The sequence below is a fragment of the Calonectris borealis genome, unplaced genomic scaffold, assembly GCF_964195595.1.
Source record: "Calonectris borealis unplaced genomic scaffold, bCalBor7.hap1.2 HAP1_SCAFFOLD_179, whole genome shotgun sequence".
Taxonomy (NCBI): domain Eukaryota; kingdom Metazoa; phylum Chordata; class Aves; order Procellariiformes; family Procellariidae; genus Calonectris; species Calonectris borealis.
The window spans coordinates 25,326-42,256 of record NW_027441564.1 but is presented as its reverse complement, the minus strand read 5'-3'; the positions used below and the strand labels follow the sequence as shown (position 1 = coordinate 42,256).

At 73.8% G+C, this 16,931-nt stretch overlaps 3 protein-coding genes across 3 annotated transcripts in view; all 3 read left to right on the top strand.

Annotated features, from left to right (window-relative positions):
- LOC142077218 (membrane-bound acylglycerophosphatidylinositol O-acyltransferase MBOAT7-like) overlaps window positions 1-16,931 on the top strand; it is a 44,246-nt gene that overhangs the window by 11,985 nt on the left and 15,330 nt on the right. Inside the window, 1 exon segment of the mRNA XM_075139365.1 lies at window positions 15,607-15,790. Coding sequence (XP_074995466.1) covers window positions 15,607-15,790 — 184 coding nt within the window.
- On the top strand, window positions 11,662-13,683 carry LOC142077220 (carnitine O-palmitoyltransferase 1, muscle isoform-like). The gene is made up of 4 exons (XM_075139367.1): window positions 11,662-11,786; window positions 12,595-12,696; window positions 13,378-13,470; window positions 13,546-13,683. The coding sequence occupies exons 1-4, from the start codon at window positions 11,700-11,702 to the stop codon at window positions 13,621-13,623; spliced, it is 360 nt and encodes a 119-aa protein (XP_074995468.1). The 5' UTR covers window positions 11,662-11,699; the 3' UTR covers window positions 13,624-13,683.
- On the top strand, window positions 14,310-15,587 carry LOC142077214 (uncharacterized). The gene is given in 4 exon segments (XM_075139361.1): window positions 14,310-14,687; window positions 14,689-14,743; window positions 15,290-15,536; window positions 15,581-15,587. Coding segments are annotated over 4 exon segments (666 nt in total). The 5' UTR covers window positions 14,310-14,330.

Here is a 16,931-nt window from a genome sequence, read left to right as displayed (position 1 = left end):
GGTCCTGGGGGGGGGCTATGGGGGCCTGGGTGGTCTTGGGGGGGCTAAAGGGGCCCTGGGGGGGTCTTGGGGGCTATGGGGGGGGTTATAGGGGTCCTGGGGGGGGGCTATGGGGGCCTGGGTGGTCTTGGGGGGCTAAAGGGGCCCTGGGGGGGTCTTGGGGGGCTATGGGGGGGCTATAGGGGTCCGGGGGGGCTATAGGGGTCCTGGGGGGGCTATGGGGGTCTGGGGGGGGCTATGGGGGGCTATAGGGGTCCTGGGTGGTCTTGGGGGGGGCTAAGGGGTCCTTGGGGAGGTTTAGGGGGGCTATGGGGGGGCTATAGGGGTCCTGGGGGGGGGCTATGGGGGCCTGGGTGGTCTTGGGGGGGCTAAAGGGGCCCTGGGGGGGTCTTGGGGGGCTATGGGGGGGGTTATAGGGGTCCTGGGGGGGGGCTATGGGGGCCTGGGTGGTCTTGGGGGCTAAAGGGGCCCTGGGGGGGTCTTGGGGGGCTATGGGGGGGTTATAGGGGTCCTGTGGGGGCTATGGGGGTCTGGGGGGCTATGGGGGCACTGGGGGGAGCTATTGGGAGCCATGGGGTTCTGGGGGGCAACTATGGGGGTCCTGGGGGGCTATGGGGGTCCTGGGGGGTGTGGGGGGGTCCCTGCTGGGTTCGGGGGCTCACGGCGGGTTTGGGGGCGCAGGCGCTGGTGCGGATGTTCGCGGGGCGCCGGCCGGGGCTGCACAGCTTCCAGGGGGTGCTGCCCCCCCTGCCCCTCCCCCCCCTGCACGACACCGTCCACCGGGTGAGGGGGGGGCTGGGGGGGGGGGGTCTTGGGGGGGTTCTGGGGGGTCCTGGGGGGGGGGCTGGGGGTCTTTGGGGTGTCCTGCGGGGGTTTTGGGGGGTCCCTGGGGGTTTTGGGGGGGTCTTGGGGGGTCCCTGGGGGGGGCTGGGAGTCTTTGGGGGGTCTTGGGGGTCCCTGGGGGGGGCTGTGGGTGTCCTGTGGGGGTTTTGGGGGGTCCCTGGGGGGCTTGGGGGTCCCTGGGGGGGGCTGGGAGTCTTTGGGGGGTCTTGGGGGTCCCTGGGGGGGCTGTGGGTGTCCTGTGGGGGTTTTGGGGGGTCCCTGGGGGTCTTGGGGGTCCCTGGGGGGGCTCTGTGGGTCTGGGAGGGTTCTGGGGGGTCCCTGGGGGGGGCTGGGAGTCTTTGGGGTGTCTGTGGGGGTTTTGGGGGAGTCCTGAGGGTCTTGGGGGGGACCCTGGGGGTCTTGGGGAGATCTGGGGGGGTCCTGGGGGTCTTGGAGTGGTTCTGGGGGGTCCCTGGAGGGATCCTGGGGGTCTTGGGGGGTCCCGGGGGTTTTTGGGGAGGTCTGGAGGGTCCCTGTGGACTTTGGGGGGACCCTGGGGGGGGGTCAATGGGACTTTGGGGGGGTCCCGGAGGAGATGGGGGTCTTGGGGGGTCCCTGGTGGGTGCAGGGGGCGTTTGGGGGTGCCTGGGGGGGTTGGGGGTGCCTGGGGGGGTTTTGGGGGTCCCCCGGGGTTTGGGGGTGCCTGGGAGGGTTGGGGGTGCCTGGGGGGTTTTGGGGGTCCCTGGGGGGGTTTGGGGGTCCCCGGGGGTTTTGGGGGTCCCCCGGGGTTTGGGGGTCCCGGGGGTTTTGGGGGTGCCTGGGGGGTTTTGGGGGTCCCCCGGGGTTTGGGGGTGCAGGCTGACCCCCCCCCGCAGGCCGTGGCCTCGCTGCAGGCGCTGGGGCCGGGGGGGGGCCGGGAGCGGGTGCCCGCCCTCGCCCGCAGCTTCTTGGGGGGCCCCGGACCCCAACTCCAGCGGTGGCTGCGCCTGCGAGCCTGGGCCCTCCCCAGCTACGTGAGGGGGGGGGGCGGGGGGCTGGGGGCCCTATGGGGTCCATATGGGGTCCTGGGGGGGGCTGGGGGGCCCTATGGGGTCCCTATAGAGTCCCTGGGGGGGGTCTGGGGGTCCCTGGGGGGTCCTGGGGGGGCTGGGGCCCTATGGGGTCCATATGGGGTCCCTGGGGGTCGTATGGGGCCCTATGGGGTCCATACGGGGTCCCTGGGGGGGTCTGGGGGTCTCTATGGGGTCCCTGGGGGGGGCTGGGGGAGGTCTGGGGGTCCCTGGGGGGGTCTGGGGAGTCCCTATGGGGTCTCTGGGGGGGGTTGGGGGTCCTATGGGGTCCCTATGGGGAGTCCTGGGGGGGGTCTGGGGGTCCCAGGGTGTCCCTTGGGGGGGTCCTATGGGGTCCCTATGGGGTCCCTGGGGGGGGGTCGGGGGTCCTGGGGGGTCTGGGGGTCCTGGGGGGGTCTGGGGGTCCTGGGGGGTCCCTATGCAGTCCCTGGGGTACCTGGGGGGGTCCTGGGGGGCTCTGGGGGGGACCCTATAGGGTCCCTGGGGGGGGGTCCTGGGGGGTCTTGGGACTCCCATGGGTCCCTATGGGGTTCCTGGGGGCCCCGGGGGTTCAGGGGGGTTTTGGGGTCCCCCCCAGCCCCCCCTCCCCCGCAGCTGAGTGACCTGTGGGAGGAGCACGTGCACCTGGGGGGCCGCGGCCCCCTCCCCCCCGCCAGCAACTACTACCTCATGGTGAGCCCCTCCCCCCGTGCCCCCCCCGACCCCTGGGTGCCCCCCGGACCCTTGGGTGCCCCCCCTGCACCTCTGGGTGCCCCCCCGACCCCTGGGTGCCCTCCACCCCTGGGTGGCCCCCCCCCCCTGGGTGCCCCCTCTGCACCCTTGGGTGCCCCCCCTGACCCCTGGGTGCTGCCCCTGACCTCTGGGTGCCCCCCCACCCCTGGGTGCCCCCCCTGACCCCTGGGTGCCCCCTCCACCTCTGGGTCCCCCTGACCTCTGGGTGCCCCCCCTGACCCCTGGGTGCCCCCCCCACCCCTGGGTGCCCCCCCTGACCCCTGGGTGCCCCCCCCACCCCTGGGTCCCCCTGACCCCTGGGTGCCCCCCCACCCCTGGGTGCCCCCCCTGACCCCTGGGTGCCCCCTCCACCTCTGGGTGCCCCCCCTGACCCCTGGGTGCCCCCCCACCCCTGGGTGCCCCCCCTGACCCCTGGGTGCCCCCCCCACCCCTGGGTGCCCCCCAGGACCTGCTGGGCCCCCCCCGACGCGGGTGCAGGCCGCCCGCGCCGCCAACGCCGTCTTCGCCCTCCTGCAATTCCGGCGCCGCCTCCTCCGCGGGGACCTGCCCCCCGTGAGCACCCCGAAACCGGGGGGGGGGGGATTCGGGGGGTCCTGGGGGGGATTTGGGGTGCAGGGGGTGATTTGGGGGGGCTGAGGGGGAATTGGGGGGGGGTAGGAGGGTTTGGGAGGGTGATTTGGGGTCCTGGGGGGGGTATTTGGGGTGCGGGGGGGATTTGGGGGCTGGGGGGGGGCAATTTGGTGTCCCAGGGGGTAACTTGGGGTCCTCGGGGGGGGATTTGGGGTCCTGGGGGGATTTGGGGGGGTCCTGGGGGAACAATTTGGGGTGCGGGGGGGTGATTTGGGGCGCAGGGGTGATTTGGGGGTGCGGGGGGTGATTTGGGGGTGCAGGAGGTGACTGGGGGGCGATGTGGGGGTGGAGGGGTGATTTGGGGGTGCGGGGGGTGCAGGGGGTGATTTGGGGGTGCGGGGGCGATGTGGGGGTGCAGGGGGTGATTTGGGGGTGTGGGGGGCGATGTGGGGGTGCGGGGGGTGATTTGGGGGTGCGGGGGCGATGTGGGGGTGCAGGGGGTGATTTGGGGGTGCGGGGCGATGTGGGGGTGCGGGGGTGATTTGGGGGTGCGGGGCGATGTGGGGGTGCAGGGGGTGATTTGGGGGTGCGGGGGCGATGTGGGGGTGCAGGGGTGATTTGGGGGTGCGGGGCGATGTGGGGGTGCAGGGGTGATTTGGGGGTGCGGGGCGATGTGGGGGTGCAGGGGGTGATTTGGGGGTGCGGGGGCGATGTGGGGGTGCAGGGGTGATTTGGGGGTGCGGGGCGATGTGGGGGTGCAGGGGTGATTTGGGGGTGCGGGGGCGATGTGGGGGTGCAGGGGTGATTTGGGGGTGCGGGGTGATGTGGGGGTGCGGGGGGTGATTTGGGGGTGCGGGGCGATGTGGGGGTGCGGGGGGTGATTTGGGGGTGCGGGGGCGATGTGGGGGTGCAGGGGTGATTTGGGGGTGCGGGGCGATGTGGGGGTGCGGGGGGTGATTTGGGGGTGCGGGGCGATGTGGGGGTGCGGGGGGTGATTTGGGGGTGCGGGGGCGATGTGGGGGTGCAGGGGTGATTTGGGGGTGCGGGGCGATGTGGGGGTGCGCAGGCGCTGTTCCGGGGGACGCTGCCCACCTGCTCGGCGCAGTACGAGCGGCTCTTCAACACCACCCGCCTGCCCGGGGAGCGCCGGGGTACGGCCCCCCCAACCCGGGACCCCCCAACCCCGGGGCCCCCCAACCCGGGCCCCCCCAACCCGGGCCCCCCCAACCCCGGGACCCCCCCAAACCCGGGGCCCCCCAACCCCGGGGCCCCCCCAACCCCGGGACCCCCCCAACCCGGGCCCCCCCAACCCCGGGGCCCCCCCAACCCCGGGACCCCCCAACCCCGGGCCCCCCCCAACCCCGGGACTCCCCCAACCCCGGGACCCCCCAACCCCGGGACCCCAAAATCCCCCCTGGGACCCCCAAACCTCCCCTCGGGACCCCCAATATCCCCCTGGGGACCCTGAAATCCCCCCCCTGGGACCCCCAATATCCCCCCGGGACCCCCGATATCCCCCTGGGGACCCCAAAATCCTGCCCTGGGACCCCCCAAAATCCCCCTGGGACCCCCCAACCTCCCTGGGGAACCCCAAATCCCCCCCTGGGACCCCAAAATCTCCCCCGGGACCCCCAAAATCCCCCCTGGGACCCCCAAACCTCCCCCCGGGATCCCCAATATCCCCCTGGGGACCCCCAATATCCCCCTGGGGACTCCAAAATCCCCCCCGGGACCCCCAATATCCCCCCGGGGACCCTGAAATCCCCCCCTGGGACCCCAAAATCCCCCCCTGGGACCCTGAAATCCCCCCCGGGACCCCCAATATCCCCCTGGGGACCCCAAAATCCCCCTGGGACCCCCCAACCTCCCTGGGGACCCCCAATATCCCCCCTGGGACCCCAATATCCCCCCCTGGGACCCCCATATCCCCCCGGGGACCCCGAAATCCCCCCCCCGGGACCCCCAATATCCCCCCGGGGACCCCCAATATCCCCCTGGGGACCCCAAAATCCCCCCCTGGGACCCTGAAATCCCCCCCCGGGACCCCCAATATCCCCCCGGGGACCCCCAATATCCCCCTGGGGACCCCGAAATCCCCCCGGGACCCCCAATATCCCCCCGGGGACCCCGAAATCCCCCCCTGGGACCCTGAATCCCCCCCCGGGACCCCCAGTATCCCCCTGGGACCCCCAATATCCCCCTGGGGACCCCAAAATCCCCCTGAGACCCCAATATCCCCCCGGGGACCCTGAAATCCCCCCCGGGACCCCCAATATCCCCCGGGGACCCTGAAATCCCCCCCTGGGACCCTGAAATCCCCCCCCGGGACCCCCAATATCCCCCCGGGGACCCTGAAATCCCCCCCTGGGGACCCCGAAATCCCCCCCGGGACCCCCAATATCCCCCGGGGACCCCGAAATCCCCCCCGGGGACCCCGAAATCCCCCCCCGGGACCCTGAAATCCCCCCCCGGGACCCCCAATATCCCCCCGGGGACCCCCAATATCCCCCTGGGGACCCCGAAATCCCCCCCCGGGACCCCCAATATCCCCCCTGGGACCCCCAATATCCCCCTGGGACCCCAAACCCCCCCCCTTGCCGCCCCCCCCCCCCGCGGCTGCACGGGGGCATTTTGGGGGGTTTGGGGTGCCCTGACGTGCCCCCCCAGACCGGCTGTGGCACGGCGGGGGCGGGGCGCACGTGGCGGTGCTGCACGGGGGGCGCCTCTTCCGGGTGCCGGTGACGGGGGGGGGGGGCCGGGCCCTGCGCCCCCCGGGAGCTGCAGAGCCAGTTCCAGCGGGTGCTGGAGGAGGGGGGGCCCCCCCCGCCCCCCCAGGAGGCACCGGGGGTCCTGACGGCCGGGGAGAGGTGGGGGCACGGGGGGGATGGGGGCTATAGGGGACGGGGGGTATATATAGGGGATGGGGGGGTATAGGGGGATGGGGGGGTGGGGGATATAGGGGATGGGGGGGTATAGGGGGATGGGGGGGTATGGGGGGCTATAGGGGATGGGGGGGTATAGGGGTTATAGGAGCTATAGGGGATGGGGGTGTGTGGGGGATATAGGGGTTGGGGGGTGTAGGGGGCTATAGGTGCTATAGGGGATGAGGGTATAGGGGGATATAGGGGATGGGGGGGTATGGGGGGCTATAGGTGCTATAGGGATGAGGGTATAGGGGGCTATAGGGGATGGGGGGGTATGGGGGATATAGGGGACAGGGGGTATGGGGGCTGTAGGGGATGAGGGGGTATAGGGGTCTATAGGGATATAGGGGACGGGGGGTATAGGGGATGGGGGGGTATGGGGGGCCATAGGGATTGGGGGGGTATAGGGGACGGGGGGTATAGGGGATGGGGGGTATGGGGGATATTGGGGACGCGGGTATAGGAGTCTATAGGGGACAGGGGGTACGGGGGATATAGGGGGCGGGGGGGTATAGGGGACATAGGGGGCGGGGGGGCGGGGCTCTGATGGGGTTTGGGGTCCCCCCAGGGCCCCCTGGGCGCGGGCGCGGGCGGCCCTGCAGGCGGGGGGGGGCAACGCGGCCGCCCTGCGGGTGCTGGAGGAAGCCCCCTTCCTCGTCGCCCTCGACCCCCCCCCCGCGGCCGGGGGCCCCCCCGGGGACCTCGACGCCGAGGCCAAGGCGCTGCTGCACGGCCCCTGCCACAACCGGTCAGAGCCCCCCCGGCCCCCCAAAACCCCCCCGGCGCCCCAAAACCCCCCCGGGACCCCCAACCCCCCCCCAGGGCTCCCAACCCCCCCCGGGACCCCCAAATCCCCCCCCGGGACCCCCAATTCCCCCCCCGGGACCCCCAAATCCCCCCCCTGGGACACCCAAGTCCCCCCTGGGACCCCCAAAATCCCCCCTGAACCCCAGATTCCTCCCCGGGACCCCCAAACCCCCCCCAGGATCCCCCAAGTCCCCCCCCGACCCCCAAAATCCCCCCTAGGCCCCCAAATTCCTGCCCGGGGACCCCAATAACCCACCAAGGGGACCCCAATACCCCCGCAAGGGACCCCAATCCCCCCCCCCAGGACCCCAATAACCCCCTGGGGCCCCCAATAACCCCCCCAGGGACCCCAATAACCCCCCAAGGGACCCCAATACCCACCCCAGGGACCCCAATATCCCCCCGGGGACCCCAATAACCCCCAGCCCCCCCCCTCCTCTGCACCCCTAAACTCCCCCAGGAGCCCTGGGCCCCCCAAGGCCCCCCCCCAAGGGCCCCCCCTTTTCTCCCCCCAGGTGGTTCGACAAATCCTTCACCCTGGTCGTCTTCGGCACCGGGCGCATGGGGCTGAACGTGGAGCTCTCCTGGGGGGACCCCCCCGTGGCAGGGCACCTCTGGGAGGTACCGCACCCCCGGGTGCCCCCCAAACCCCCGGGTGCCCCCCAAACCCCCGGGTGCTCCCCGGACCCCTGGGTGCCCCCCCAAACCCCTGGGTGCCCCCAGAGCCCTGGGTGCCCCCCCAGACCCCTGGGTGCCCCCCCAAACCCCTGGGTGCTTCCCGAGCCCTGGGTGCACCCCCAAACCCCTGGGTGCCCCCCCAGACCCCTGGGTGCACCCCCAAACCCCTGGGTGCCCCCAGAACTCTGGGTGCCCCCCCAAACCCCTGGGTGCCCCCCCGAACCCTGGGTGCCCCCCCAGACCCCTGGGTGCACCCCCAAACCCCTGGGTGCCCCCGGAACTCTGGGTGCCCCCCCAAACCCCTGGGTGCCCCTGGAGCCCTGGGTGCCCCCCGGAACTCTGGGTGTCCCCCCAAACCCCTGGGTGCCCCCCCGAACCCTGGGTGCACCCCCAAACCCCCGGGTGCCCCCCAAACCCCTGGGTGCCCCCGGAGCCCTGGGTGCCCCCCCCCCCACATCCTTGGGTGTCTCCTGGAGCCCTGGGTGCCCCCCAAACCCCTGGGTGTCCCCCCCGACCCCTGGGTGCCCCCCAAGCCCTGGGTGCCCCCCCCACATCCTTGGGTGTCCCCTGGAGCCCTGGGTGCCCCCCAAACCCCTGGGTGTCCCCCCCAGAACCCTGGGTGCCCCCCCAAACCCCTGGGTGCTCCCTCGGACCCCTGGGTGCCCCCTCAAACCCCTGGGTGCCCCCCCAGACCCCTGGGTGCCCTGGGTGGGGGTCTCCCGGACCCCTGGGTGCCCCCCCCGGACCCCTGGGTGCCCCCCCAGACCGCCGGGTCCCATGGGTGGGGGTCTCCCGCACCCCTGGGTGCCCCCCTGGACCCCTGGGCCCCCCTCGGACCCCTGGGTGCCCCCCCAAACCCCTGGGTGCCCCCCCAGACCCCCAGGTCCCATGGGTGGGGGTCTCCCGCACCCCTGGGTGCCCCCCCCGGACCCCCGGGTCCCATGGGTGGGGGTCTCCCGCACCCCTGGGTGCCTTCCCAGACCCCTGGGTGCCCCCCCAGACCCCTGGGTGCCCTGGGTGGGGGTCTCCCGCACCCCTGGGTGCCCCCCCCGGACCCCTGGGTGCCCCCCCAGACCCCTGGGTGCCCCCCCCAGACCCCCGGGTCCCATGGGTGGGGGTCTCCCGCACCCCTGGGTGCCCCCCCGGGCCCCTGGGTGCCCCCCTGGACCCCTGGGCCCCCCTCGGACCCCTGGGTGCCCCCCCAGACCCCTGGGTGCCCCCCCAGACCCCCCGGGTCCCATGGGTGGGGGTCTCCCGCACCCCTGGGTGCCCCCCCGGACCCCTGGGTGCCCCCCCAGTACACCCTGGCCACCGACGCGGAGCTGGGCTACGAGGGCAACGGGGACTGTCGGGGGGGGGTGGGGCCCGGCGTCCCCCCCCCCAGCGCCTGCACTGGGCCATCCCCCCCGAGGTAACTGGGAGCACTGGGGGGCTGCTGGGGAGCCGGGAGGGGGGTAAGGGGGGGCAACTGGGGGGGCGACTGGAGGGGGTTGGGGGCAACCGGGGGGCTGGGGGGGCACTGGGGGCAACTGGGAGGGCAATTGGGGCGACTGGTGGGCAACTGGGGGAATTGGGGGCTGCTGGGGGCGGTGACTGGGGGGCAATTGGGGGCAACTGGGGGGAACTGGGGCAATTGGGGGGGCAATTGGGAGGAGCTGGGGGCAACTGGGGGGGCAATTTGGGGCAACTGGGGGCAACTGGGGCAACTGGGGGGGCACTTGGGGGTAACTGGGGGGGCATTTGGGGGTAACTGGGGACCAGTGGGGGGCGGGGGTGGTTTTGGGGTGCTGGGGGGGTTTGGGGTGTCTGGGGGGTTTTGGGGTGCTGGGGGGGGGTTGGGGTGTCTGAGGGGTTTTGGGGGGTTTTGGGGTGCTGGGGGGGGGTTTGGGGTGTCTGGGGGGTTTTGGGGTGCTGGGGGGGGTTGGGGTGTCTGAGGGGTTTTGGGGGGTTTTGGGGTGCTGGGGGGGGTTTTGGGGTGTCTGGGGGGTTTTGGGGTGCTGGGGGGGTTGGGGTGGCACTGGGGGGGTTCCTGGGTGTTTGGGGGGGTCCCCAGGGCCCCATTTTGGGGGGGGGTTGGGGGGTTTTGGGGGTGCGGGGGCGGTTTCGGGGTGCAGGGGCGGTTTCGGGGTGCGGGGGCGGTTTCGGGGTGCTGAGGGGGTTTTGGGGCGCAGTGCCGGGGGGCGCTGGGGGGGGCCCTGGGGGTCTCCCGGGCGCTGGCGGCCGACCTGCAGCTCCACGTCGGCACCTTCGCGCCCCCCCCGGGGCCCCCCCCGGGGCCCCCCCCGCCCCCCGACGCCCTCGTCCAGCTGGCGCTGCAGCTCGCCCTCGTCCGCGTGAGCACCCCAAAACCCCCCGGGACCCCAAAACCCCCCGGGACCCCAATATCCACTCCAGGACCCCCTAATATCCCCCCCCCCGGGACCCCTAAACCCCCTCCAGGACCCCCAAAACCTCTCCAGGGACCCCCACCCCCCCTGGGACCCCCCAAAACCTCCCTTGGGGACCCCAATACCCCCCCCGGGACCCCAAAACCCTCTGGGAACCCCCAACCCCCCCCCCAGGCACCCCGATATCCACCCCAGGATCCTTCCCACCACCCTTGGGGACCCCAATACCCCCCCCGGGACCCCAATATCCACCCAGGGCACCCCAATATCCCCCCCCAGCACCCCAACCCCCCCCCGGGACCCCAATATCCACCCCAGGACCCCCCCCCCCTCCACCCTTGGGACCCCCCAAATCCCCCCTGGGGTCCCCAATATCCACCCAGGGCACCCCAACACCACCTTGGGACCCCAAAACCCCCCCTGGGCCCCCCCCCTCCCCCCGGGGACCCCAAAACCCCCCTGGGCCCCCCCCCGAACCTCCCCAGGCTTTTCCCTCCTCGTTCCCCCTGTGACCCCGTGACCCCCCCTGACCCCTGTGACCCCCCCCGCCCTGTGAATCCCGGCCCCCCCGACCCCCCTGACCCCGTGACCCCGTGACCCCCCCTGACCCCTGTGACCTCCTGAACCCTGTGACCCTCTGGTGACCCCCCCGTGACCCCCCCGACCCCCGTGACCCCCCCCGACCCCCGTGACCCCCCCTGACCCCCGTGACCCCCGTGACCTCCTGAACCCTGTGACCCTCTGGTGACCCCCCGTGACCCCCCCCTGCCCCCTGTGACCCCCCCGCCCCCCGTGACCCCCCTGTCCCCCGTGACCCCCCCCGCCCCTGTGAATCCCGACCCCCCTGACCCCCTGACCCCGTGACCCCGTGACCCCGTGACCCCGTGACCCCCGTGACCCCTGGCCCGCCCCCAGGAGCGCGGCCCCTGCCTGAGCTACGAGCCCGTCCCCACCCGCCTCTTCCTGGAGGGCCGGGCCGAGGCGGCGCGGGGCTGCGGCCCCCCCGTGCTGGCGCTGGCGGCCGCCCTGGGGGACCCCGAAACCGGGGGTGAGCCGGGGGGGGACCCCAAACTGGGGGGGGGGGGGCCGAACTCGGGGGGGACCCCAAAACCCCGGGGGGGGGGGGCTGAAACCCGGCGGGAGGGCTGAAACAGGAGAGGGTCCCCAAAACCCCGGGGGGGGGGGGCTGAAACAGGGGGGGGACCCAAACTGGGGGGGGGGCCGAACTCGGGGGGGACCCCAAAACCGCGGGGGGGGGCTGAAACGGGGGGGGGGCCAAGATGGGGGGGAGGGGGCTGAAACCCAGGGGACCCCAAAACCACGTGAGCTGGAGGGGACCCCAAAACCTGGAGGGGGGGGGGCTGAAACCCGGGGGACCCTGAAACTGGGTGAGCTGGGGGGGACCCCAAAACCCGGAGGGGGGGGGGGGCTGAAGCAGGGGGGGACCCTGAAACTGGGCGGGGGGGCCCAAAACCGGGGTGTCAGGGTTTGGGGGGGCCCTGCGGGGGGGTCCCTGGGTTTGGGGGGGCCCTGGGGGGGGGTCCCTGGGTTTTGCGGGGGTTCCTGGGGGGTCCCAGGATTGGGGGGGGGCCCTTGGGGGGGGTCCCCGGTTTTGGGGCCCCCCCGGTGACGCCCCCCCCCAGCGCGGGCGGCGGCGGGCGCTGCTGCGGGCGGCCCTGCGGCAGCAGCGGGGGCAGCGCCGGGCGGCCATGACGGGGGCGGGGCTGGACCGGCACCTGCAGGCGCTGGCGGCCGTGGCCTCTCAGCTGCGGCTCCGCCCCCCCTTCCTGGTGGAGGTGGGCGGGGCCTCGGGGGGGCGGGGGCAGGGGAAGGGGCGGGGCCGGGGTGAGGGTGGGGCCTGGGGGTTTGCAGCTGCACCCTTCCTGGTGGAGGTGGGCGGGGCCTCGGGAGGGCGGGGGCAAGGGAAGGGGCGGGGCCAGGGTGAGGGCGGGGCCTGAGGGTCTGTAGCTGCACCCTTCCTGTGGGGAGGGCGGGGCCTCGGAGGGGCGGGGCAAGGGAAGGGGCGGGGCCAGGGTGAGGACTGCACGGCTGCCCTCTTCCTTGTAGAGGTGGGAGGGGCTAAAGGAAGGGGCGTGGCCAATGGAGGGGCGGGGCATGGGGCTGTGCCTCTGCCTGCTACCCGGTGGAGGTGGGACGGGCCATGGAGGGGGGCGGGGTCAATGGAGAGGGTGGGGCCATGCATGAGGGCGGGGCCATGGGTGAGGGTGGGGCCATGGGTGAGGGTGGGCCTGGGACTGCACTTTGGTAGAGGTGGGAGGGGCCAGGGAGGGGCGGGGCCAATGGAGGTGGGTCTCCACCCCTTTCTTGGTGAAGGTGGGAGTGGTCTGGGAGGGGGTGTGGCCAGGGGGAGGTGGGGCTTGGGAAGGGGGTGGAGCCTCCCCTGGGGAATGGTCCTGGTGCTGTGGGGGCGGGGCTCGTACTGGGGGGGGCGTGGCCTGATCTCAAGGGGGCGTGGCCTGGCCTAGGGGGGCGGGGCTCGGGATGAATCCTGGTCGGGGGGACAAGGAGTGGACTGGGGGGCGTGTCCTGGGTACGGGGGCGTGTCCTGGGCAGGGGGCGTGGCCTCATTTGCATCCCCCGCAGGTGCTGGGGCAGCCCTGGGCCCTGGCCTCCAGCCCCGCCCCGCGGGCGGAGCCCCCCCTGCTGCCCCCCCCCCTGCACCCCGCGGGGGGCGGCTTCGGCCCGGTGGGTGGGGGGGTGGGGGGGTCCCCGGTCCCCTGGGGGGGGCCTGGGGGGTTTGGGGGGGGCCCTGGTCCCCTGGGGGGGTTTGGGAGGGCTGGGGGGGGGTCCTGGTCCCCTTGGAGGGGTCTCGGGGGGTTTGGGGGGGGTCCCTGGTCCCCTGGGGGGGGCTGGGGGGGTTTGGGGGGGGCCCTGTCCCCTGGGGGGGTTTGGGAGGGCTGGGGGGGGGTCCTGGTCCACTTGGAGGGGTCTCGGGGGGTTTGGGGGGGGTCCCTGGTCCCCTGGGGGGGCTGGGGGGTTTGGGGGGGCCCCTGGTCCCCTGGGGGGGGGGTTGGGAGGGCTGGGGGTGGGTCCTGGTCCCCTTGTGGGGCTGGGGGGATTTTGGGGGGGTCCCTGGTCCCCTGAGGGGGGGTTGGGGGTGTTTTGGGGGGCTGGGGGGTCCTGGTCCCCTTGGGGGGGGTTGGGGGGTCCCTGGTCCCTTTCAGGGGGGTTTGGGGGGGCTGTGGGGGGGGCTGGTCCCCTGGGGGGGGGTTGGGAGGGGCTGGGGGTGTTTTGGGGGGGCTGGGAGGGGACCTGGTCCCCTGGGGGGGCGCTGGGGGGGTTTTGGGGGGTCCCTGCTCCCCTTGGGGGGGTGGGGAGTGTTTGGGGGTCCCCCCCCGCCCCCCCTGACCCCCCCTGCCCCCCCAGCCCCACCCCGACGGTTACGGCGTCTGCTACGCCCGGGCGGGGGAGGGGGCCCTCGTCTTCCACGTCTGCTGCCGCGCCTCCAGCCCCCGCACGGTGAGTGGGGGGGGCCCCCCAAACCTCCCCTCCCCCCCCCAGACCCCCCCTTTGACCCTCCCCCTCCCCCCCCAGGACGCCCGACGCTTCGCTGGTCAGATCTGGGAGGCACTGGGAGAACTGGGGGAGCTGCTGGGGGGGGATGAGGAGTGAGGGGGGGGGACCCCGAGACTCAGGGGACCCCCCCCCCCCAAATAAAGAGCTGGGAGCCCCCCCAGGGCTGCGGGTGTCTGTGCTGGGGGGACTGGGGGAACTGGGGGACTGGGAGGGGTGATGGGGTACCTGGGACGGGACTGGGTGGTTACTGGGGGGGTAATGGGGGGACTGGAGGTTACTGGGAGGCACTGGGGGCACTGGGAGAGGACTGGGGTATGTAGGGGTTACTGGGGGTTACTGGGAGGCACTGGGGATCACTGGGGGGTTACTGGGAGGGTACTGGGGGGCACTGGGAGGTTACTGGGGGGCACTGGGAGGGTAGTGGAGTATGTAGGGGTTACTGGGGGGGTACTGGGGGTTACTGGGAGGCACTGGGAGGTTACTGGGAGGCATTGGGGGCACTGGGAGGGTACTGGGGTATGTATGGCGTTACTGGGAGGCAATGGGAGGTTACTGGGGGGCACTGGAGGGTAGTGGAGTATGTAGGGGGTACTGGGGGTTACTGGGGACTACTGGGAGGCACTGGGAGGTTACTGGGAGGCACTGGGAGGTTACTGGGGGGCACTGGGAGGGTAATGGAGTATGTAGGGGGTACTGGGGGGGCACTGGGAGGCACTGGGAGGCACTGGGGGGGTTAGGCCCCAGGTGCCCCCCCCCTTCCAGCCGCCCCTAATTACGCACGTAATTATTTAACCAACCTGCAAATGAGGCGGGAGGGGAAGGGCCCTTTCGCGCACCGCCCCCACCGCGTCAGGGGTGACGTCACGGGCGGGGGGATGACGCCATCACCGCGCTTCAGCGGTGCGGGGGGGGGGGGGCAGCGTTGCCATGGCGACCGCGGCGCGGAGGAGGAGGCGGGACCGGAAGCGCCGCCGAGCGGAAGTGGGCGGAGCCGCGGAACCGGAAGTGAAGCGTCCATCCGCTTCCGAGCTAAAATGGCGGCGCGGAGCGGAGCGCGGCGGGGCCCGGCCCGGCGGGGGGAGGCGAAGGGCGGCGGCGGCGAGGCCCAATCCCCGCCCCGGGTTTACGTGCCCGGCTTGGGGCCGCCGCTGGGCCCCGGCCGAGGAGCTGGTGATGGACGAGGAGGCCTACGTGCTCTACCACCGCGCCGGCACCGGTACGGGGGGCCGGGGGGCGGTATTGGGGTGCTGGGGGGCGCCCAGGTGGGGCTGGGGGGGGTCCCGGGGGGGTCTGTTGGGGTTCCAGGGGCACCCAAGTGGGGCTGGGGGGTGTTGGGAGGGGTCATGGGGCACCCAAGTGGGGCTGGGGGGTGTGGGGGGTCCCAGGGGCACCCGAGTGGGGCTGGAGGGGGGGTTGGGTGCTGGGGGGGGTCCCAGGGGCCTTGGGGGGCACCCGAGTGGGGGTGGGGGGCTGTTGGGGGGGTCATGGGGCACCCAAGTGGGGCCGAGGGGCTGTTGGGGGGGTCATGGGGGCCTTGGGGGGCACCCGAGTGGGGCCGGGGGGTGGGGGGGGGTCCCAGGGGCCTTGGGGGGCACCCGAGTGGGGCCGGGGGGCTGTTGGGAGGGTCATGGGGCACCCAGGTGGGTGCAGGGGGGTGCAGGGGGGTGGGGGGGGGTCCCGGGGGCACCCGAGTGGGGCTGGAGGGGGGGTTGGGTGCTGGGGGGGTCCTGGGCTGACACGCCCCCCCCCCCCCTCCCCGCAGGAGCCCCGTGTCTGAGCTTCGACGTGGTGCGGGACGAGCTGGGGGAGGGGCGGGTGGAGCCGCCGCTGTCGGTGCTGCTCTGCGCCGGCACCCAGGCCCCCACCGCGCGGGGCAACCGTGAGACCCCCCCCGGGACCCCCCCGAGCCCCACGGAGCCCCCCGAGCCCCACAGCGCGGGGGGGGAGCCCGGAGGGGGAGGGGGAAGGACCCTGGTCCTGCCCCATGGCGCTGTGGGGCAGCCCCTAATGCCCCCCCCCAATGCTGTGGGGCCCCCCCCAAGCTGTGGGGCAGCCCCTGACGCCCGCCCTCCCCCCCAGGGTGCTGGTGATGAAGATGCAGAACCTGCACGGGCTGCGGCGGCGCCGGGGGGGCTCCGACAGCGAGGGGGAGGAGGAGGAGGAGGAGGAAGACGAGGAGGAGGAAGATGAGGAGGGGGAGGGGCGGCAGCCCCAGCTGCTCCTGGCCATGGCCCCCCACTACGGGGGCATCAACCGCCTGCGGGTACGGCCCCCCCCACCCCCCCCCCACAGCCCTGCCCCCACCCCGGGGGCCCCCCTCCCTCTCCAGGGACCCCCCCAGACCCACTTGGGTGCCGCTGGGACCCCCCCCACCCCCATGTGGGTGCCCCCCAGCGTCCCTGGGACCCCCCCCAGGACCCCAACCCCCTCCCCAACCCCACGTGGGTGCCCCCAGCACCCCAATACCCCCGACTAAGACCCCCCCCACCCCCACTTGGGTGCCCCTGGGACCCCCAACACCCCCCCAGACCCCTTGGGTGCCCCCAAAGCCCTGAGACCCCCCCCAGCCCCACTTGGGTGCCCCTGGGACCCCCACATGCCCCCCTGGACCCACTTGGGTGCCCCCAGGACCCCAATGACCCCCCCCACACCCACTTGGGTGTTCCCAGCACCCTAATATGCCCCCTGCCCCCCACCAAGACCCCCCCCACCCCCACTGGGTGCCCCTGGGATCCCAATACCCCCCCTCCCCCCTCTTGGGTGCCCCCCACCCACCGTGTCCCCCCTCCCCCCCAGGTGACGGAGCTGGGGACGGGCCCGGTGGCGGCCGTCTGGTCGGAGCGGGGGGAGGGTGGAGGTGCTGGGGCTGGGGGGGCCCTGGCGGCGCTGGGGGAGGGGGCGGGGGAGGGGGGGCTGCTCCTGCGCCAGCCGGGCGCCCTGCCCCCGCTCTTCACCTTCGCCGGCCACATGAGGGAGGGGTTCGCCATCGGACTGGTCCCCCACCGTGCCCGGTCAGTGGGGGAGGGGCGGGGGGCTGGGAGGGGGGGGCTGGGGGGCTGGGGGGGGCCTTGGGGGCCTGGGGGGGGCGTCTATGGGGTAGGAAGGGGGGCTGAGGGGGGGTCTTGGGGGGCTGGGGGGGTCTATGGGGTAGGAAGGGGGGCTGGGGGGGCTGGGAGGGGGGTCTTGGGGGGCTGGGGGGGGTCTATGGGGCTGGGGGGGCTGGGGAGGGGGGTCTTGGGGGGCTGGGGACATCTGTGGGGCTGGGAGGGGTGGGGCTGGGGGGCTGGGGGGGTGTTTGTGGGGCTGGGGGGGGGTTCTATAGGGCAGGAAGGGGGGGCTGGGGGGCTGGGAGGGGGCATCTGTGGGGTGGGGGGGTGTTGGGGGCTGCAAGGGGGATCTGTGGG